This window comes from Nicotiana sylvestris, chromosome 11 (assembly GCF_000393655.2).
Source record: "Nicotiana sylvestris chromosome 11, ASM39365v2, whole genome shotgun sequence".
Taxonomy (NCBI): Eukaryota; Viridiplantae; Streptophyta; class Magnoliopsida; order Solanales; family Solanaceae; genus Nicotiana; species Nicotiana sylvestris.
Window position 1 is genome coordinate 8,673,410 of NC_091067.1, and position 23,183 is coordinate 8,696,592.

Genomic DNA, 23,183 nt, shown 5'->3' on the forward strand with positions numbered 1-23,183 from the left:
GATAAGAATAAACAAGCATAGTTGAACATAAAATTTGGTTATAGTTACGATTGAATTCCATAATGTAAGAAAAGGATGATTGCACGCATAATATTAGATGACAGCGAGGAATACATAAATGAAAAGAGTCACCGTTCTTGAACAAGGCTGACCTCCATACATTTGACATAGTTAAATTATAGATGAATACCGAGATTCTAAACTCTTTTCTCCTTTCTTCTTGGCGATGAGCCTGAGATGAAGGTCCATCTTCATCTTTAGAGATATGTATGTATGTGTGTGTGTTCCTCTCAGCCCCCCTTCAGTTACTCTCTCCCATGATATTTACATAAAACACTTTCTATACCTAGCGGTCCTTAACCGGAGTACCTAAATTCTTGGAATATCCTATAGAATATTTCTCTAAAATGTCTAAGTGTTGAAGTAGCCGTTCAGGCCGAATTGAATGCTTGACCTCGATCGTAGCTGAATCACTCGTCGGTGTATTGCTTCCCATACGTGACCTCGGCTTGGTTGACTCTTGGTTGTTCTTCCTTAAGTAAGATTCTTTTGTTCAGATTTTGACTTATACATAGAGTAGCTTTGGTAAAATACAGGGATCTTGTGTCCTGCAATACCTTATTTTTATTACTAATACTGGTCAATTACGATTTTCTAAAAAAAAAAACTTTCAAATGATTAAGTTCAAGGTAGCATGCTTTCTTCTAAATACAAATCCAATTTCAATTTTGTGTTCACGTTTGCCCTACTCGAAGCGATAAATCTATCAAAGGTAGACAATCAATTACCCTACACAAGACTAACAATTTTATTAGAAGTAGCTGCTTCAAATGACTCATATGAAGCGAATATTTTACTCTTATACTTTTGAAAGATATCAAAATAGTGAATATTTCTAAGGACGTTCTCGATATTAGATATGTTGTGTTCCAACTAGTAGGGCAATCATACTCCAACCTTTTGTTACAAGAATTATGCATCAACTATATTGAAAAGCTGAAAAGTTGAAATTTTTTTTCTTCTAGTATCTTAATGTCATTTTACGTTTTACATTTTGCTAAAGCTACTTATTAATATTTTTTAAGGAAGTCCTCCCGCCGTCCAAAGCACATAGATGTATAAAATTGATATATGCATGTGTAGTCTTTAAAATGTTAAATATTTTGTGTTAATGTGTAGAAAAATTTGTTTCCACTTTCAAGACAAAAATACCCCTATATTTCTAGTGGTATCACTATAAGTTGCAATAGTCAGTGATGCTACAAATACATTATTATTTGTGCCCGAATGAAAGTATTTATTATTTTATAATTAGTTTTCTTTTCTCATTCTTATAAGATTGCATAATTAGGACCATTTTGGCAATTATGAATGGTGAAGTAAGCTGGTAAGTTTTTGGTTTTCTTCCTAAATGTAGAAAGATGATAATGTAAATTGTTAACATTGGAACTTTGCGTGAAGTAGAGGAAGAAGTTTCTTATTCCTTGAAAATATATGTACGACATGAAATAGCTAGCAAGGAAAGGGAAAGTAGGAAAATGGCAATTTTTTGTCCATTTCTTACTGTAATAAGTCTTAAATTTTGTATCCAAGAGTGTAAGCTAGTGATAAATGAAATCAGATAAAAAATATAGAAAATTAAGGTTCCAATTTCAACAGAAATTAAAAACAAAACTTTTAAGTTATTTTTTTAATCTACCTAAATTTTGATGGACAAATTTACTCACACTACCTTATTACTGAGAGGTAACATGTATTCGATTGAATAAGTTAAGTGCATACAAAAGGATTTCACAATGCTCGGAAACAATAATAATAACAACAACAAATTTAGTGAAATCCTACAAAATGGGGTCCCGAGAGGATAAAGTATATGCAGATCTTACCCTATCTTACGAAGGTAGAAAGACTTTTCGATAGACTCCCGACTCAACAAGAAAAAATTAAAAAGAAAGCAAAAATAAGAAGTAGTTACCATAGCAAGCAAAATGTGACCGAAGCAAAAGAAACGACATATATATATATAGTAAAGATAATAATATTCAATACAGAAGTGAACAAACATCAAATCTTACTCAATATATCCTTACAAACTCGTGGTGCTCTATTATTGTATCATAGATTGTAACGTCGTTGTGTCAAGTAGTTAACATATTTTTTTCTTAATTTTTCAGTCAATATCTAATATTCGTTTCGAAATTCTATGTAATTTGAATTCACGTCGCACATGGCCGATTAAACCAGGCAACGTTCCGTATCAATATTTTGGCCACGCATATAATACAAACCCAAAACATCTAATTAAAGAAAAAAGTACCACGTCCAACCTAACGCAATCCTTGATGTTAATCTATATCTTGATGCACTTGATTAGTGGAGTTGTCACTTTAGACCATCTCCTAGCCTGCACCATTTCTTGCACCAAATCCAATGCAACACTAAATCTTGCACCATTATAGAGAAATTTGGTGCAACACTATTCATCACTCCAAATTTAATTTATTATTATTTTATTCAATCTTTTTATTTTTTGGACTTTTAATTTATCATATATTGTGTATATAATTAATTTTTATATTAAGATCTTTATAATTTTAATTTATATCCTATTTTTTGATATATTATTTTTTGTATATATTATATTTATATAAAACTATAAGTTAATTTTATTATTATTATATTTGTATAAAAAGAGATATAACCATTTATCAATGATTTCACTTTTAGTTGATTTATCCTTTAAAATAATTTTGTAATAAATGATTATATAAGTGGTGAATGTGAATTATATATAATGAATATGGAAAAAAGAAAAAAGATAGTATTAGTTTGAAGGAAATAAAAAATGAAAAGTAAATAGAAGATAATAATATAGAAGAGAGAGAAGACTTGGTGTAAAAAATGGTGTAATGATTGGAATAAATTTGGTGTTACACCATTTTGGTGTGAAATTTGGTGTTAGGGTTGGAAATGACTCGAAATATCAAAAGTTTAAATAGCCTATGGCACCAAAGTATGCCCCACACTTAAAAAAAATAAAAATAAAAATCCAGGCAAACAGATTTGTTTCATTCCATTCACCACGTCACATCAATTTATACCAAAAAACTTAATTACTAAAAGGCAATAACAAATGATATTTGATTACTAGCTTTTACTTGTAAGACATCTTTGGTCTGAGCCTCATTGTCATGACAATTAACATGGGCCAATTAAACTGTCAATAGCATAAAATGCACTTCCTCGGTTCTGTTTTATGTGGCATAATTCCGATATCAACAATTAATTTTTAAAATTTTTATCATTAGAAATTCTAATATGAAATCTTTGAATTTTTTAAAATAAAATTTATATATTTAAAAACTACAATAACAACAACCCAGTAAAATCTCACAAGTGGTGTATGGGGAGAGTAGTGAGTACGCAGACCTTACTCCTACCCCAATGGAGTAGAGAGCCTATTTTCGAAAGACCCTCAGCTCAAGAAAACGAAAAGAGGCAAATACATCAGTACCATCACCAGAAAATATAAAAAATAATAACAACGACGTAAGAATATATTTAAAAAACTACATAAATATATTTATTATGCATAATAATTAACAATTTAAAAAATATATAAAACATTCTAACATTTTTTTTATTTAACTTTCAAAATTTAAATTACATTAGATAAATTAGGAAAGAAGGAGTAGTTAACAACAAATTTTGAAATATAAAGAATGAGTGCATGAGCATCAACTATGAATATTGTTGTATGGTCACAAATTACACTTAAAATTAGGTAAGAACCATGTTACAGTCCTAAATGAATGCAAGAATGCAAATTCCGAGCGCGAATTCGAATTAATCGATCTCAAAATAAATACAAACACACGATAAAAAACAGAAAATAGAGACTTCGAATATGGATATACTTTAAAAAGATTATTTCCCATTTTATGACAAACTTCCAACTTCCAATTTCCAATATTGGATATATATAATCTGAAATACTAGAAGATAAAACTTTTGTTTCCCAAAGTCTACGTTTGCCTTATTTCTAAATTTGTCCTAAATGCATTCGCGACGTACACGTTTTAAAATAAATCTGACGTGTCCACTGTCGACTTCAGATTTGTTCCTGTTTATTCGCTAGCCCATCTCTCAGCTTCTACGCTCTCTTCCTTTCCCCCACTTTTCTTCTTCAACAATTCTCCATTTCAAATACAAAGATTCACAAAATTATACATACATATGTATACGTACGTATACGCACATATATTGTATATATAGATATATATAAATTATACAAATATAGATAGGTTTTTTGGAATTGAAAAATAAGCGGCAATGGCACTGCTAAGGAAGTTGTTTTATAGGAAGCCGCCTGATGGACTATTGGAGATCTGCGAGAGAGTTTACGGTACGTTCTAATTTTTTTTTTTTTTTTTAAATTATCTTTTTATGTTTTTGTTTTTTTAGCTGGAGCTGTGTTTTTTTAATTAATGTATGTTCTGGGAAATTATGTTATTTTCGTTGTTTGTTGAGATCGAGCTGGAATGGATAGACAGTTTACGAATTTTAGATTTTTTTTTTGTTCGTATTTCAATTTGTGAAATATGTAATTATAATGCGGAAATGGAAAAGGAACTTTATTGTTATAGAATTGAGTAATTAGGTATTTAGGCTTTAAATACAATTAAGACAGACTAGCTATTTTTGGATTGATTATGAATACTTATACAATATGGTAATAGTTTAATTTGAAGTAGTGCAATAGGTTGAGGGGCGGGTTCATTATCCACTGAGTTTCGAACCCTGCCAGCTGAAAAGGAGCTCTTTTGTTATAGAAATTGCGGAATAAGGTATTTTGGCCTTTAATACAATTAAGACTAGATTAGTGGACTAACTATTTTTAGATTGATTAAGAATGTTTCTACTATATGCGACTAAGTTAATTTGAAGTATTGCAATACGTAGAGGGGTGGGTTCATTATCCGTCGAGTTTTGAACCGTGTGCCAGCTGAAAAGGAGCTTTATTGTTATTGAAATTGCGGAATAAGGTATTTTGGCCTTTAATACAATTAAGACTAGACTTTAGCTAGAGGCGGACCTAGTCCATTAGTTATGGGTTCGTCCAAACTCAGTAACTTTGGTTCGAACTCTGCATGTGTGGTAAAAAAATCCACTAAATAAGTATTAAGAACAGATTCTGAACTTAGTAAATCAAGTGGGTTGTGGTAGAATTTCGAAGTCAAACCATAAAGTTCAAATCCTAAAACCGCCTCCGGCTCTTGACTTTTTTGTTTTTGTTTTGGGGATTGATTAAGAATTTTACCAGTCTATGTTACTAGTTTAATTTGAATGACTGCAATACGGGAATGTTAAGATGGAGTGGATGGGTTGAGTTATAGCACAATGCAAGTTATCTTGCAATGAAGAAACTGTCTAAGATTTTAATTCAACTAAGCTGAAGGGCCAACTCAATGCCCTTTGTACTCTTGGGACTAGGAAAGTGATGTAATTATGTTAATGTTGTGATGACGATATCAAGTGCTGTCAATTTGACAATATTTTGCATGCTAGCTGATCTGAGTTGAAGCATAAGCAGCTTAACTGGCAGAGAATCAGCTCAACTTTTTCGTCCAACATACTCAAGTATTATATAGGGACCTCATTGAGACATTGGAAAAATAAGAGGGAGAAAAATGTGTTAAGACAATCCAAAGCCTGCTTGTTGTTTGTTACTAGTATAATTAATGAACTATCTGATGTTACGTATAAAAAAATTAATGGAATTTCTAATGTTATGCTACTAACTCAGGATAGTGCTTTTGCAAAGTATGGACATTTAGCTCGAAGGGTGGTTGTGCTGGACAAGTAATGCATAAAAATAAGTACATGAGAAACTATCAGGAAACGACTTGGCAATCTTCCTTATAGTGTTTTAAACAGTACTGCGACAACAGAAACCAAATTTGTTTTCTAAAAAAAGGAGAAAAACAGACCACTAATATGGAAAGAGAAAATGTGTTGATGTTTAGAGCTTGACGTTATGTAGGAGGCTGACATTATTACAGCTGACTCATATCATCTCTGTTTTATCAGCATAAAAGTAAAATCTTTGAGACTTTAAAATGGTAGTGCCTGTTGTATATCAGTTTCGCTAATAATTGCTTCTACTTTATATGCAGTGTTTGATTGCTGTTTCACCACTGATGTTTGGGAGGAAGAAAATTACAAAGGCTATGTAGGAGGTGTGATTAGTCAACTTCGGGATCATTACCCTGACGTCTCAATATTGGTTTTTAATTTTCGTGAAGGGGAATCACAGAGCCCAATGGCAAATACTCTGTCTGAGTATGATCTGACAATAATGGACTACCCTCGGCACTATGAGGGTTGTCCCTTGCTTTCAATGGAGGTGATACACCATTTTCTAAGATCCAGTGAAAGTTGGCTCTCACTTGGGCAGCAAAACGTGCTTTTAATGCATTGTGAACGGGGTGGTTGGCCAGTTTTGGCATTTATGTTGGCTGCATTATTGATATACAGGAAACATTACACTGGAGAGCAGAAGACTTTAGACATGATTTATAAGCAGGCTCCTCGTGAGCTTTTGTACTTGCTGCAGCCACTGAATCCAATTCCTTCTCAGCTAAGATACCTACAGTATGTAGCGAGGAGGAATGTGAACATGCAGTGGCCTCCATTGGATAGAGCACTCACTTTGGATTGCATCATTATTAGGGCGATACCTAATTTTGATGGAGAGGGTGGTTGCCGGCCTATATTTCGTATCTATGGACAGGATCCATTTCTAGTTTCTGATCGATCGCCAAAAATTTTGTTCTCAACTCCAAAGAAGAATAAAGTTGTCCGTCATTACAAGCAGGTAATATAGTTTATCCTATACTAAAAACATATGATACTTTTTTTTTTTTTTTAAAACAAAAGAACCATGGTGGGGTTTAGGCATAGACCCCAACCCGTAGATAATCAAAAAGGATAAGTACACGGAGGAGGAAATAGACCTTAGCCTCCAACACACGAAGAAGAATGATACATATCACCCTTATAAGCATTTGACCAGATAAAACTTGTCTAAGTTGGGAGGACTTCTCCATTACACTTTGTAGGCATTGAGTATTACATGATGAAACTATACACAATGCTGCAAAAAAATCAGCTTTATCTAGTAATAACATCATTAATAACAAAATAATTCTTCCTTGGTCTAAGTCTGAAATTGAGGATGCCATCTTGATCAAGCCTCAATGAAGTTCTGACATATTCAGGTAAATCAGAAACTTCCTCAAGAGTGATTTGATCTCTCATTCTTTCACAAAGATTAGCTAGTTGATCCGCAGCCATGTTGCCCTCTCTAAAAATATGAACAAAACTGAAACTTCCATTGCTTGAGAGCTCCACAATCTGATCTATGATATGCTTGATCTGCCAAGGTGGTTTCATTTTGCTATTAATCAAATTTACTATCAGTTGAGAACCAGATTAAACAATGACATTTAAGGTGCCCTTGCTAATACATTGTTGCATGCCACTTAACATGGCTTTGGCCTCAGCCACATTATTACTACAAAGGCCATAGTGTTCAGCAAAAGCTAAAACAAAAGAACCCCTACTGTCCCTGAGAATGCCACCACCTCCAGAACTCCCGGGGTTACTCTTACAACACCCATCTATATTGAGTTTAAAGAAACCTTCTTGAGGTTTATTCCACCTCACATATTATACTTACAAAGGGTTTCTGCTAACTTTGAGGAAGGGTATCTTTATTCTGTTTTGTTGATTAAGCATGCTTGTTTCTAGGAATATAGACCTTGTCAACTTCGTCTAAAGTTGAAAAAACCCATGTAAATAATATGAAAATGAAGCAAGGAACATATGGGAACTTATCTCTGATAGTACAACTTATGGTCTGTCAATGACATCAATATGTTTATCTAATATTTGATTTTCCACAGCTTCACATTTTCCCGGAGGAGCAATTCTTCTTACGGTTTTTCCTGAGATGTTTGATTTATAGAGAATTGGACTATTTAACAAGTTGTTCTAATGAAGCTTCTGATATTTTGTTCGACCGGCATTCTTCTTATGGTTTTGCTCAAGTAGAATCCAGTTGAATTAGGTTGTACTTGGCCATGTTTATATGCACATGCTCGAAAATGCACGTACAAGTTATATCTGGGCTTTCTCCCTCTCCCCCTCTTTCCCATTCTTGTTGTGCGTAACTTCTTACTTAGGACACAGCTGGCAATTGATCTGACATCTTTATAATGTCATTTCAGGCAGAATGTGAATTAGTTAAGATTGATATCAATTGCCATATTCAAGGAGATGTTGTATTGGAATGTATTTGTTTGCACGATGACCTGGAACGGGAACAGATGATGTTTAGGACCATGTTTAATACAGCTTTTGTTAGGTCAAACATCTTGATACTTAATCGTGATGAACTTGATACTTTATGGGATGCTAAAGATCAATTTCCAAAAGACTTCAGAGCAGAGGTATCATTGTTCGTATAAAATGCATGTTTATGTTTTGTTGATACTCTCCAGCTAGAAGCATATTGTAATTTTATGAAAGTTGTGCCCTGGATGTAGGTTCTTTTCTCAGAGATGGACACTGCTGCTTCTGTTCTTCCTGTAGATTTGTCCTGTTTTGAGGAGAAGGATGGCCTACCAGTGGAGGCATTTGCCAAAGTTCAGGAGATCTTTAACAGTGTAGATTGGGTAAGTCCGAAGGGCGCTGCTGCTCGTAATGTGCTCCAACAAATAACCACGTCAGGTTTGGTCCAGGACAAGTTGGAATCCACTCCTCCACAGTGTACAGATACTGGCATGCTGCTCGATCAAGCAACTTTAGAGAAGCCTGGAGAGAGGAAAGGACATGCACCTCTGGACAATAATGCTAAGGGCTCGTCGCTATTTATGTTGGAGCAGCAGTTGGTGTCATCCATCAAATCATCCTCCAACGTAGACCAAAGTGACCAACAGAAAGCTGAATCTCAATTTGTGGGAACCAGAAGTGAGATGAAGGTATCAAAATTGCAGCCATCAATCCCTCTTTCAAAACCTTCTCCTGCTGACCTTAGTACAGAATCTAGTGCTTCTTCTGAGTCATCACAACCATCTCCGCGTGTTCTCCCAACATCAGGACGTCCTCCACTTGTAAAAGAGTTGGATCCTCATATACAAGAATGTGGTAAGCTGAGTGACTTCCCTTCCCTACCTGAAACCAAGAGTCTGCCGTTTAAGACTAGTATTCCAACTTCGCCTCCATCCTCACCCTTACCTGGAAAGGATCAGGGTGTTGGTACTGGACCATCTCTATCTCCTCCGCCAGTGGCAGCACTGCTCACTCCTCCCGCGAAGGATAAATTAGTCACTGCAACTGTACCTTTTGCCTCTCAGGCTACTCCTCCCAGAACCCAAGGCCCCCCAATTGAATCCTTGAAGGACAGACCTACTAAGTCTCAACCTGATACATCTCTGCTTCATCCAACAGTGCAGCAGCCAGCTGATGAAGCTGCTAAAATGGAACCTGCTCCACCTCCTCATTGTACCGGACTATCTCTATCTCCTCCCCCGGTGGCACCAGCACCGCTCACTCCTCCCACGAAGGATAAATTAGTCACAGGAACTGTACCTTCTGCATCTCCGGCTACTCCACCCAGAACCGAAGGTCCTGCAATTGTATCCTTGAAGGAAGACAGACCTACTATGTCTCAACTTGATACATCTCTGCTTCCTGTAACAATGCAGCAGCCAGCTGATGAAGCTGCTAAAAGGGAACCTACTCCACCTCCTCATCCTTCTGGAAGTTGTCCTCCATCCGTAGCTCCATCTCCCAGTTCCTCTTCTCCATCAGCTGCCATTCCCTTTATCAAACCTATGGAACAAAAAGTCATCCATAGGAGCAATATTTCACCACCGCCACCGCCACCTCCACCTCCACAGCGTCCAACCCCTATATTGAATGAGAGTTTTGCTCCTGTTGGTGGATCACCTCAGCCACCTGCTCCTCCTACCCCACTTTTGAAGGAACATTCATCTTTCAGAGGTGTGTCATCACCTCCACCACCTCCGCCTCCTCCTCCTCGAGACCCATACCCATTACTTACCACCCCTGTGTTGAACAAGAATTCTGCCTGTAGTGGTGGACCGCTTGAACCAGTCCCAGCTTTGAAGGAAAGTTTAGCTTTTAGAGATAAGCCACTACCGCCTCCACCTCCACCTCCACCTCCACCTCCATGCCAATTGACTACAGCCCCAATATTAAATGCAAATTCTGGCTCTATCAATGGACCGCCTCAACCTCCATCTACGCCACCTTTGAAGGAAAAAGTAGTTTCCAGCGGTGGAGTACCACCACCCCCATGCCAGTTGACTACAACCCCAATCTTGAATGTGAATTCTGCCTCTATTTGTGGATCGCCTCAACCTCCACCTCCACCCACGCCACCTTTGAAGGGAAAAGTAGTGTCCAGCGGCGGAGTACTACCAACCCCATGCCAGTTGACTACAACCCCAATATTGAATGCAAATTCTGCCTCTATTGGTGGATCACCTCAACCTCCACCTCCACCCACTCCACCTTCGAAGGAAAAAGTTGTTTCCCAAAATGGAGTGCCACCACCTCCCCCTCCACCTCTTCCTGGGCAACCTATGAAGGAGAACTCCTCGTGTAGTGGTGGACCCTCTCCACCACCACCCCCTCCGTTGCCTGCTGCAGCTTCTAAGCATACGAATATATCTGCAGTGCCGCTGCCTCCTCCTCCTCCTGCATTGGGCTCTCCACAGAGTGTTCCTTCAGCTCCCCCTCCTCCATTCCCTTCTCTTAAGACGGATCTAAAACCGGGTTCTGGTCCGACACAGTCAGCATCAAAAGGTAGTAATCTCCCTACTTCTCCATCTCCGCCCCCACCTTCTGCTCCTCCGCCTGGCCTAAAGGGCCGAGGACCATTATCTCGTACCATGAATTCAAGAAGCCAGTCGTCAAAGAAACTGAAGCCATTACACTGGTTAAAGATATCTAGAGCAGTTTCAGGAAGCTTGTGGGCGGAGGCTCAAAAATGTAGTGATGCTCCCAAGTAGGTGCTAACTTTGAGTGTGAAAGTAGTCATCAGTCAAATCATTTTTATTCTTTTAGATTCTTTCAGATACAATGTCTCATGTCCTTCGATTTCTGTTTGATAGGGCACCAGAGATTGATATATCAGAGCTTGAATCTCTCTTTTCAGCTGCAGTTCCAACTTCAGGACAAGGCGGTCCAGGTGGGAAAAGGAATTCGAGGACCTCAATGGGGCAGAAGCCGGAGAAAGTGCAGCTGGTAATTATTTATGTCTATATGACATCTGAGTTTCCTTATAATTATACGTGCAAAGTTTCCCTGAATCAGTTTATCTCGCTTAAGTCATTTACACTGTTCCTGGTTTGACATTATTTGACATTAATCTCAAAGTATTAAATGTTATGAACAGTCTAATTCCAATATATACACTTTCTGATCATGTTCTTGTATTTTTTTATCATCTTTCCGTGCATCTAGTTCCCCAATCCCTCTTTCTTGACACTATTCTGTGCTTTCAAGTGGATCCTTTTTAGTTCAGCTAGTTTTCACCTTAAGAAACTTTTTTTCGAAAGGGCTTCTGGAGTGAAATTCTCCGGCTGAAATCCCATGGAGTTTTATTCTAAAAGCCTAAGTTTGTGAAAGGAGGAGCACAATGCTGACGTGTCGTAGTGACGCCTCTTATCGCTAGGCACGCTTGCTCCAAGTGATCCTTATTTCCTTATGTAACTTCACTTGATATATGTAATGTTTATATAGGAGTGTCATACTGTTAACTTGGAATGATACTTAAATTTTCCATACTATCGTAAATATTAATTCCACAATGAACCATGGTTGGATTGTCAAGAATGCCAAATGTTGGAGCTGTTAAATGCTTTTGTGATGTGTTATTCATTCAGAACCATCCCTGAAATTACTGAATAACATTAAATTATAGATACTAGGAATAGTAGCTGCATTATTGAGGATGCCAAATCTTATGGAAGTTTGCCCTTTTCTTTAAAAGATAATTATTGGAAAAAAGGAACTGGCTAGCTCATCGTACTGAGGCAGCCCTGTTATTGGATTATAACTCTATGATTTTTATTCACATTGTTTGAATAAATGGTCAATGGAACTTTCATATTCATAATGGAAGCGTCTTGTTCGTTAGATATTGATAGTGTAATTTACAAATTTTTTAAATCGGGGGTCAGTAAAATATTTACTATTTGTGCATCCAAGGGTGTGGCCTAGTAGTCAATGAAGTAAGAGGAGAACCTTCTCAGGTTCAAATCCCAGCGGGGACAAAAAAGTACTCGGTGATCTGTGGTTGATAGAGTTACGCGATACTTGTGTTGGCGGAAGGTAGCAAGTACCGGGTGGAATAGTTGAGGTGTGCGCAGGCTAACCCGGACACCACCGCCATTTAAAAAAAAGCTACTGCTGTTACTCTAGCTAGTATTTACATTCTCTTTACCGCAAAAAACCTAATTAACAAATTCTTTTTTCTTTGGCCTATAGATTGGGATCTTTTACAGTTATATATCCATGCTGGTTGGACAAACAATATTTTTAAATTGTGCTTCCGAGTTTGTTTTCCACAAATTATCTAAGCTTCTTTGTCAAGGATTCAGTGAAATCTTCCTATTCACGAGTAACATCTCATCTAACCCATCCCGACTGATACTCGTATAGCTTTGTGGAAGCTACTGCATTTTCTCGCTTCACATATAGATGTGGAGGAAAGATGTAACCGTGTCATTGTTTCAGCTCGTCCAAGTTTTAAGAGAGATTTTACCTGAATTCTATTTTGGCAGGTTGATCATAGACGGGCTTATAATTGTGAAATCATGCTTTCTAAGGTGAAAATACCACTGCATGATATGCTGGTAAGCTGTATTCATATACAATTGACTTTCTTTTTGGATAATCTTGTTATCCTAGAATATAATCTCTGACCTATTGCTGGTTGTACCAATTGTTCAGATTCATCTCTGCCATAGTATCTTGGGTACTTATCTATCCACCTCTCTATAGCAATAGGGTGGCGCTATTATCACAGTGATTCATTTCACACTTGAAATTCTAAAATTTAAAGCACGTTACTTGTCCCATGATTTTATAGATTCCGGTGTTATTGATTTTTGTCCTCCTAATAAGAAAATACAGGAAACTTTTCCCATTGTTCCTAGATCTGTTCAACTTTATAATTGCACTCCCTTTCTATTTTCTCAATTATTATGTTAAACTTCCTTTCAGAAATAGGAATAACAATCACATTGTTGACCTTGTTGGAGATTTTCTCACGAGCTGTTCAATTTTTTAATAAACCTCTGTAATAAGCTTACAATTGATTTGGACTCTGTACTGCTTAATTGTCTTGGTCAAAAACTCACGCTTTTTGCTATCCTAAGACCACACTTTATTGTATAACCAATGTACATGTCCCTGCTGATTTAAATATAATCTGATATTTAAAGAAAGCAAAACTATTCTAGTGTCACCTATCCCAAAATAAAAGGTATTTGTACTTCCAAGTGTTGAATCTTGTGATAACCAAGTTTGGGTGGGTTTGTGCACTTTTTGCATGTCAAATGTTTTCCTTATTTTAACCTCCTCCACCCCTCTTCCTCTCATCTTTCTTTGTGATGTTCCCTGGACCGTATACTCATTCATATAGTTGAGTTATACTGACACGTGATTATTTCCAAGAATGGTGTACGCACGCGCACACAAATAGATGTCAATCTGTGTATAATGTTTTGTTAAAACTTGAATTGTGCTTCTAATTGTTAGCTATCACTTTTAAAATTTTCAACAGAGCTCAGTTCTTGCACTGGAAGATTCAGCATTAGATGTGGATCAGGTGGAGAATCTGATTAAGTTTTGCCCGACTAAGGAGGAGATGGAAACTCTCAAGGTGAAATATCTGTTTGAAAAAAAAGAGGAACACTTATAACTTGATGTATATAGGACCATGTGAACAATGTTGCTTTGTTGAACATATCTGTTTCAGGGTTATAAAGGAGAGAAGGAGAAGTTGGGTCGATGTGAACAGGTCTGTCCATTGTGAACTAACTTATTTCCTTATTTTGGTTTACTGCCCCACTTTCTCCTGCATGGAGTTGATTGGACCGTTTATGTATTGACATCTAATTCTAAGATCTTTTCATTGTCTCAGTTCATGTTAGAGTTGATGCAAGTACCACGAATAGAGTCCAAGCTGCGAGTTTTTTCGTTTAAGATTCAGTTTGAATCTCAGGTGAGAAGATGTCACATCTACTGCCTTTTTGCTGCAGTGGGAGTGTTTCACACTTCCTAGCTGATGGCGTATTCGTTCTGCTTTAATTTCAGGTTTCTGAGCTAAGGAAGAGTCTGAATATTGTGAATTCGGCGGCTGATCAGGTACATTTTCTTTTCTAACTATTAATGTTTTACCATTAGATAAGACTAGGGATTGCTTTCTTGACACTGTCCTTGATTTCATCTTTCCTCTGATGTTGTAATCAGATCAAGGGTTCATCAAAATTGAAAAGGATTATGCAGACAATTCTCTCTCTCGGAAATGCTTTGAACCAGGGAACCGCCAGAGGTTGGGTTAACAATCTCTTTCAACTCAAGCTTATCTTGCTATTTATTTCTTCGCTGTTACGTCTTATTGGGAGTTGAATAGCATCTGTGAACTCCAACTTTTTGTGAACGTTTTGGGGAACTGTTCCCACTAAGATATTTCCAAGTTGAGGACTTGTTCAGCAGTTGAAATCTTTACTCTAGAGATAAGGAGAACTTGTCAAATAAAGCAACTGGGTATCTCTCAAAGCTTTTATTGTGAGATGATAAATCTCCACAATTGTCTTCTCCATTGGCTTTTCTGGTTTTGAAATTATTGAACAATTCCCTGCTTCAGTTAGATGATAAATGAGTTCTCACAACTTAGTTTTCTCTTTGGACTTTGGGAAATCTTTTCTTCATCTAATGATATCTTGATGCTTTTGTGTAGGGTCTGCTGTTGGATTCAGGTTAGATAGCCTCCTTAAACTAACAGAGACACGTGCGCGGAACAATAAGATGACACTCATGCATTATCTTTGCAAGGTACAGTCTTTGGTTGGTAGTCTTCTTGTGAAAGCATAATGATGTGGTTGGCGAATATTTTGGATGTGGTGTTTTGTATTGTGCCCAGATCGCACTTGTGGGAATACACTGGGATGTTGTTGTGTTTTGTATTGTGCTCAGATTTCTTCCCATCTTGAGCAGAATAAAATCAGTTCACTTAGTCGCAATTTCTTGGCAGATCTGATGGTTTTCCTTGGCCCAGCCATTAATACTCTTTAGTTTAGTGGAATGCTATCCAACTTGTGAGGGAAAATTAACAAAGTAAAAGAATTATCCATTTCTGAAATAAACCATTGCTACTTGAGTCATAACATTTCCTAAAGGAAATGCTGACATAAAAATCCGTGATGCTTGTACAGTGATTAGTAGAATGTACACAGCTTTCAAGGATTTTTGCTCCTTTGGTAGGAATCACCTATGTTGAGCATGAGTAAATCATCTCTTTTCTGTGACCTAAATTTACCCAATCAGATCAGCTGATTGCACCTTCTGTCATCAGGTCCTTTTCAATTGTGTCCCAGGGATTATGTGTGACTTTTTTTTCTATCGTAATTTATCTAGCTAAAAGTGTCTATATCTGAAGTTACTAAAAATAAACTATAAATTCAATCCTAACTGGTCAGCTTGAGGAAAAAGAATTAGTGTCTTGAAGTGTGTTGTGGAGCTCAATTCTTTTCAAACCAGGGATTATCTCTTTAACTGGATTTGTCTGAATTTGCATATCACTTGATTTTAATAAGTTTAACTGAAAGGCAGAACGGAGGTCTTATTTGATAAGGAACAAAAAGGAATAATGACTAGATCGACGGAGACAGATCTTCCTTCACGACATGCATTCAATCACAAAACTTATTCTTTTTGTGAACATTGTTATCAGCTTCCTCACTTTTATCAAATCAATCTATGTAATTAATCTCTATCCTAAAAATCTGCTGGCGCGTGGTACTTCCAGATATCTTATCCTATTGGTGTTAAATTCTCCTCTAGCACTTAGACCCTGACCAGTATGAAGCTTTTCCTTGTAAAATGCTAATGGTAACTATTGTTTTTTTATTCACTTTTCCATGTCATTGTGCTGATATTTAACTATTTATAACTTTGCAAAATGTCTTTGATTTATGCTAGCAACCAGCATATTTTACAATATGCTTGACGACATTTTCTCTGTCAGGTACTTGCTGACAAATTGCCCGAACTGCTAGATTTTTCTAAAGATCTGTCTAGCTTGGAACCTGCAGCAAAGGTATCGTTATTTGGACCAACCAATTATAAAGTCACTGTAGAAATATGACTGACAGTGGTCTCATTAAAATTTTTCTGCAGATACAACTTAAATTTCTTGCAGAGGAAATGCAAGCTATTAGCAAAGGACTGGAGAAAGTTGTACAAGAACTGTCCATGTCTGAAAATGACGGAATTGTGTCCGAGAACTTTCGCAAGGTAAGCTATGACTACAGTGATCTAAATAATGCCGATTTCTGCATACCATCAGATTCTTTGATCTTTGGCGGCTCTACCTACTCAGACAAGAGTATTGTATCTTCATGCATCCGACATATGCTGGAGGTTAAAATGATTTGATATTCCTGATAAAAAAGGCAACTCTTTAGAGAACAAGCTTATTCATGTTCTTTTTTCTGCAAAGATGTCCCGCTCCAACCACCTGACGAGTCATCTACTTAAAAACGACCCTCTATGCTCAGTGTGTCATTCTCTTAATTTCTGTCATCAATACATATTGAACACACAACAAAATTCATTTTGACCTCATCATAGTTAGACAAAAGCAGGAAGCTTGCAACCCCACCCCCCACCCCCACCCCACCCCCCCAAAAAAAAAGAAAAGAAAAAGGAACAGGAAGCCAGTGCTTAGAAAATGCTTGTATTAAAGAAAATAGCCAAACATTCTGTATGAACCACTGCAGAAGCAGTGCCAATTGGTCTATCTTTCCTTACGTCTCCTCTGTCCAGTGCGCTCTTACCAGTCCTCATTCCTGCTAGCTACTCATTCCATACTAAAGATGAAAACTGAAAATAAATAAGCACAATGTTGGCATCTGCAGGGATGCTCCTAAGTAGTTAGAAATTTTTGTGACTGTAGGTAATAGCTCAATTTGAATAGATGAATCCTCCTTGATTGCACTATATGCAATTCAGAATTGAAAATTTTCTCCTTTGATTGAGGCTTTATTTCACTTCTATTCTTTCAAATGGAAAATGGAGAAAGAAAAAGAATTCTGAGTCAAGCCACTATTTGGTAATACATGATATTGAACAAGAAGAGCAAAAGGTTCTCGCTGCGATAAAGAACAAAAAGGGCGGAATGGAGACCTGTGGAAGAATGAAGAGCTTAGTAGACGAGCATTATACCAGTTTGAAATCTGGAGAGGTGAAACATAAAATAGGAAAAGACGCAGTGCGAGAGGAACCACAAACCAAGAAAGAGAGAAGTGAAAAAAAAGTAAAACCTAACAAAGCTTATATAAGGAATTATTTAATATTATGGGCAAGGTTGTGCTTCTTTTTTCTTCTTATTTTTCGTTGTAATGCTGTGCTTCATTTGGATGGACAAGTTATAGATGTAAAGGACAACAAGGCCTCTCTTCCTTTCACATGTGTGCCAACAATGAGAACTACTATTTATTTTATTTGTTCTGCTCTCAATTCGACTTAATGAGCATTCCGTGTTTCTGAGTAGAATCCATTTTTTTTAAATGTAGCACCAAGGAGTTATATGGTAGGAGTCTAGGAAGTCCAATATGCTAGCAACATCATTTACCAAGTTCATCCTCCACTGAAACTGATATTACAGTAGATATTGAAGTTGTTCTCCTTTAGGATATCTGTGATTAGATTTCTACCCAAACTATCCAAAATATGCATTAAGTGGTGCTCCAAGTGATGACAAGTTGGATAAAATGAATTTGGGCCCTAAAGAGAAGGGGGATTTGCAGGATTGCTGCTTTTTTGCATCTCTTGGTTAATTTCAGGAGAAAGTGAACAATATGACTTTTCAATTAATGGAAAACCTATTTGCTGAATTCAAGAATTCTCTTTTGTATTATTTATATTTTGCTGTGAAGACGAATTTCTTGACTGGATTTTTCCGTAGCGTAAAACATTTTGTATTTTGCGAAATCAATGAATATGCAACAGTTGTCAGTCACTCTTTCACAATATTGGTGGATCTGGATGCTGATGCTATGGCCATCAACTTAGTAATATTGTTTGAACCTTTTGGGATGTTCTTGTAACCCCCTTTTCCTTTTGGGGGATATCATTTAATTTTTGGTTTTGCAGTGAATTTTCACTTCGTTTTGATTTAGAATATGTGGGAAGCTAATGAATTAGATTAATGGAATTCGTTTGCAAATTACATAGGAAAATTTTATTTCCAACATATTGTCCAGAGTTCAGAAGTGAGTTTAAGTTGCAGTCTTCAGGGAGGTGAGTCTAGTTGCAGCCTTCAAACTCTTGGTAGAAACGACCATAGCTACTCTGTATGTGTGTGGCATTCAATCTGAATCTGTTTCACCTCTTGAAGTGTTTTACATGTTAAAAAGAAACAAGGGAAAAATCACGTTTGAGGTTTGACACAGACCTTGTCTACTCCTCTTTCGTCCCAGCTCCTCCCTTTTCTCAATCTTTTGCTTAAGACCTGAAACAGCCAGCCATTTACTTTTGCTCCCATAAGACACAGTGACCTGTATCATTGCTGACATGGTGTATGCTTTCAAGGGAGTTTTATGATGGTGAGTGAATATGCTGTGGAAAGCCCTAATTGACTTGGAATTTTGGTTCCAGGTCATTGATGTCCCAGGCATAGTTTAGTTTCGTTTCCTCATTGGTCCAAGATAATTGAGTGTCTTGAGATGAAAGTATTGAAGTTCTTTCTTTCACTTTATTGCATGTCCTGTTTAAGCATAGTAACTTGATCATCCTTTCTCATCTTTCTTGGTAAGGACGAGAGAAAAGCACTCACGTGTCCTTGCCATAGGGATGGGAATCCTCTTATAAACTTTTTCTTATTCCTTTTATTTTCACTTGGATAGCCAAGGGAAATAAAAAAGATATCTTGAAACATTTTATTGGTACATGTTTTGGTGGGAGAACTAAAGAAATCAGAAAGTAGACTAGACGCATCCGTTTAAGGCTACCCACTTTGGTGGATCTTACCAAATTTTCACCTGATTAGAAAAAAAGAAAGAAATTAGAAAGTAGACGATGAATATTCTAATTGATTGGTATAATTGCCATTTTCCAGGCTTTGAAGGAGTTCCTTTGTCATGCTGAAGGTGAAGTGAGGTCCTTGGCTCAACTTTATTCTGGTGTGGTAGGTGTTATTTTTAACAGAAACATTTGTGGTCTTTTGGTGTCTGTCCAACATTAAAATGTTCCTAATGGTGTGCTTTTCTCTGTACCTAACAGGGTAGAAATGTTGATTCATTGATTCTTTACTTTGGAGAAGACCCAGCTCGTTGCCCATTTGAACAAGGTAATGTTTGATAAGTCATCGTCCTTATATAGGAAAAGTTGAATGCAACAACGATCTTGATTAAGTTGTTATCTACTAATTGGCTCTAATTCTCGTTTGTTCTTTTAAGAAGAAATGTAATTGGTCTTACTGACATATAGCTTGGTTGATCAAATAACTTGTCGGCTTCCTAGCTTTAATTTGTGTTCTCTGTGCTTCAGATTTCTGCGACATTATCGCAGCTAGCTGATGCTTTTCTTCAGTGCCTTGCGGTGTCGTGCGTTTGTATAGCTTAAATTTTTTGAATTATAGCAGTGTTGTTTGTTTGTATAGCTTAAAAGTTTTCAATTATACTATTCTACATTGATACAGACCATGCAAAGTGTGTCCTATTGTCATGTGAGCTTAACTCCATTTCTTTTCCCCCTAGTTATCTCAACATTGCTAAACTTCCGAAGGATGTTTAATCAAGCCCTAGAGGAAAATCGCAAGCAGATTGAGTTTGAGAGAAAGAAAGCAGAGAAGGAAGCATTGGAGAATCAGAAAACGAGTCATTCAGAGAAAACTTGACCCATTCTGCATAGTCTGAAATAATGTACTCTTATATGGAAATATCATCATGGCAAAGCTTGGCCGAGATCGAAGATCCTGGGGAGCGAGAAATCAGTTATCTTACTGTATAAAGACGATGTACATTTTCTGTGGAAACACCGGAGATACGTTGGTGTAGGTTTGAATGCTTCCCAGTGCTCCTCTTTTATTATTGAGAGAGGTAATCTCGAGAACTGCATGCTCTTGCTACTCCTTTTCTGTGTTTGATCCTTCCTAACTTCTTTTTTCTGGTTTAATTCGTTTCAATTATATTGCAGAATCGGGGAGTATGCAGATGGAATTACGTTGGTGCGGTAGGCTAATTGTACATACTAGAAAAAGAATGTAGAAATTCTTGGAGGTGATGCCTTTTTTTCTTCTTGGTGATAACCTAGAGCTAATAGTTTCATTCTTTATTTTCTGTATTTCATGCTGATGATCCTAGTTTGATCTAGTTTTGTGGTCATCATCCTGTTCAATAAAAATAGTTGTTTATGTTAAGTTCCTTTATAGCGATCTCTCTCTCTCTCTCTCTCGTCAAGTCATTTATTTTTCGACATTTTGTTTGTGTGATGTTTGATATATACGCCTCTCCCTCGTGTATCATTCTGATAATTAGGTTTTATTGAAGTACCAAGACTCGGATACTTCAAATTCCTTATCTTGCTTCTGCTGTATCCGACTTATGAAAGGCTACAAGTTATATAATACTTGACAGTGTAAACAATATGAGTGTAATTGTTTATTACTAGTAGTTTGTAATTGTAGTTCAACATCCCATGTGAATGACGATCTGAGTTTGTGAAGCAAACAGCTCTTATGTAAGAGATATTTTGGCTGCATTAAAGGGCAGTTCGGTGCACCAAGCTCCCGTTATGTGCAGGGTCTGGGGAAAGGCCGGACCACAAGAGTTTATTGTACGCAACCTTATCTTGCATCACGTGCCGTAAACGCTCAGCTCTGTTGTGCAAAGTTCAAAAAGTTTCCAAGAAACTAATCTTGCTATTACTCCCATTATCCTATCAGTTTTGCGCACTCTTGCAACTTTCCATTCTTCTTTTCGTCCATTCTTCTTTTCGTAAAAATAGCAAGGGCTAGCCAGTCCAAAAACTGGTCATTTAAAAATAGTTAGTGTTTGCAAAGTTATTGAAAAATAGTCACTATTTTGCTGCAACATGGAACGTTCCAGCATAATATACTGGAGATCGGTGCACGTGTGTAGGAACTTTCAGCATAATATGTTGGAACTCCAACACGCGGAAAGTTCCAGCATAATATACTGGAGATTGGAGCACCTATGTATGAACTTCCAGCATATTATGCTAGACCGGTATATTATACTGGAACTCAAGTATATTATGCTTGAGTATTTTTCGGATTTTGAATAGCATTTTCGTTCAGATTTATCTTTACGTGAAAAATGGCTAAATTTCGATTACTTTTGAAACTATAATTATTTTTTAATGACCACTTGTATTTCAGGTAAATTTCTCATTTTTGAATTTCTCCCATAATAATGATAGTCTCGAGCCCATCACAACGTCTAATTCTAAAAGATCATTCTTTGTCTAAGGAGGTCTAACCGCCATCCTAAAAAATAATGGAGGTGTAAGATGATTAAAACAACTCGCTTTAACAATATTTTTTTTCCATAGAGAAAAGAGAAAATAAAATATAAGCAAGCACATGACGAAGTGTTCACTTAGCTAAGATGCTCTCATGTATATTTGGTATATAGTTAATTTTCCTTTCATTTTATTTCGAGAAGTGTAGTAGTCATAACGCTTCCAAATTAAATTCTGCTGTTCGCATCGGTTAGTTATCAACAAAATTAACTCTGCACATTAATTATAATTAAGTTTATAAACGTTATAAACAACAGCTTTTCAACGAGTAAGGCCAATATTGCAATTTCTTATTCTACGAGTGATTCTGCCAATAGACTCTATTAAATTTTCATTTTAGGTCCAAATATTGGTCTCAGATAGTAGTTCATACGGCAAAATTAGCATGTTTAAGTAGACCCGTACTGCGAGTTGTTTCATGCCATAAATACACTCGGACGCTCAAGAAATTTGTTGGACAAGCGGATTCTAAGTAGTGGAGAGAATTCAAAAGAAAACACAAACAAGTCGGAGTTGTAATGGTCTTTTTAGTAAAAGGTTTGCTTCTTAAACATTCATGTTTCCTACTTTAATTTTTTTTTCCTCGCTTCTCGCCAACTTGTATAATATTTCAGGAAATGGCCAAATGAGTATTTGTGAGGATCAAGAAGAATTGCAGAGAAGAGTGTTGTAGTTATCAATCTCATAGGCGGATCCAGATTTGAGGTTTATGTGTTCTTATCGTAATTTTAGATTAATATGCAATTATAACTGTGTTCACAATTAGATATTTACAAATATTTAAGTGATTTTTTTTAATATAAATACAGGGTTTATGCAAAATTTACTGGGTTCCCGGGAACCCATATTCTATACTCTAGGTCAGCCCCGGATCACTCTGTACATAATCACTACTTATAAATACATGAATTATCGACGGACAAATTCTATAGCTAACAACGACAACAACAACAACAACAACAAAAATTCAGTGTAATTCTATAAATGGGGTCTGTGGAGGGTAGTGTATACACAAACTTTACCCATATCTTATAAAGATAAAGAGGTTATTTCTGATAGACCCTCGGTTCAGAAAACAGTGGAGATAAGATAAACCAGCAAAGTAACAAACGATTGTAACAACAATGCACTATGGTAACGAGCGCGAATGACGCTGCCTGTAATAATAAAGAACCATAATAAGATAATACAAAAATAATTCTAGTACTGCTGGTAAGCCTAGGAGGAATACACTACTATCAATCGACCTACAACCCTAATCCTCGACTTCCACACCTTTCTATCGTAGGTCATATACTCGGTAAGCTGAAGCAACG

The 23,183-nt window shown here is 36.7% G+C and overlaps 1 protein-coding gene across 1 annotated transcript; it reads left to right on the plus strand.

Annotated features, from left to right (window-relative positions):
* The first annotated feature begins 4,116 nt into the window (after nt 1-4,116).
* On the plus strand, nt 4,117-20,758 carry LOC104248953 (formin-like protein 18). The gene is made up of 18 exons (XM_009805309.2): nt 4,117-4,405; nt 6,177-6,877; nt 8,292-8,513; nt 8,610-11,098; nt 11,205-11,337; nt 12,879-12,950; nt 13,883-13,981; nt 14,078-14,119; nt 14,243-14,323; nt 14,416-14,466; nt 14,572-14,653; nt 15,062-15,156; nt 16,349-16,420; nt 16,501-16,617; nt 19,442-19,510; nt 19,606-19,672; nt 20,082-20,423; nt 20,521-20,758. Exons 1-17 carry the CDS (start codon nt 4,333-4,335, stop codon nt 20,219-20,221), a joined length of 4,605 nt encoding a protein of 1,534 aa, XP_009803611.1. The 5' UTR covers nt 4,117-4,332; the 3' UTR covers nt 20,222-20,423; nt 20,521-20,758.
* The last annotated feature ends 2,425 nt before the right edge of the window (nt 20,759-23,183 follow it).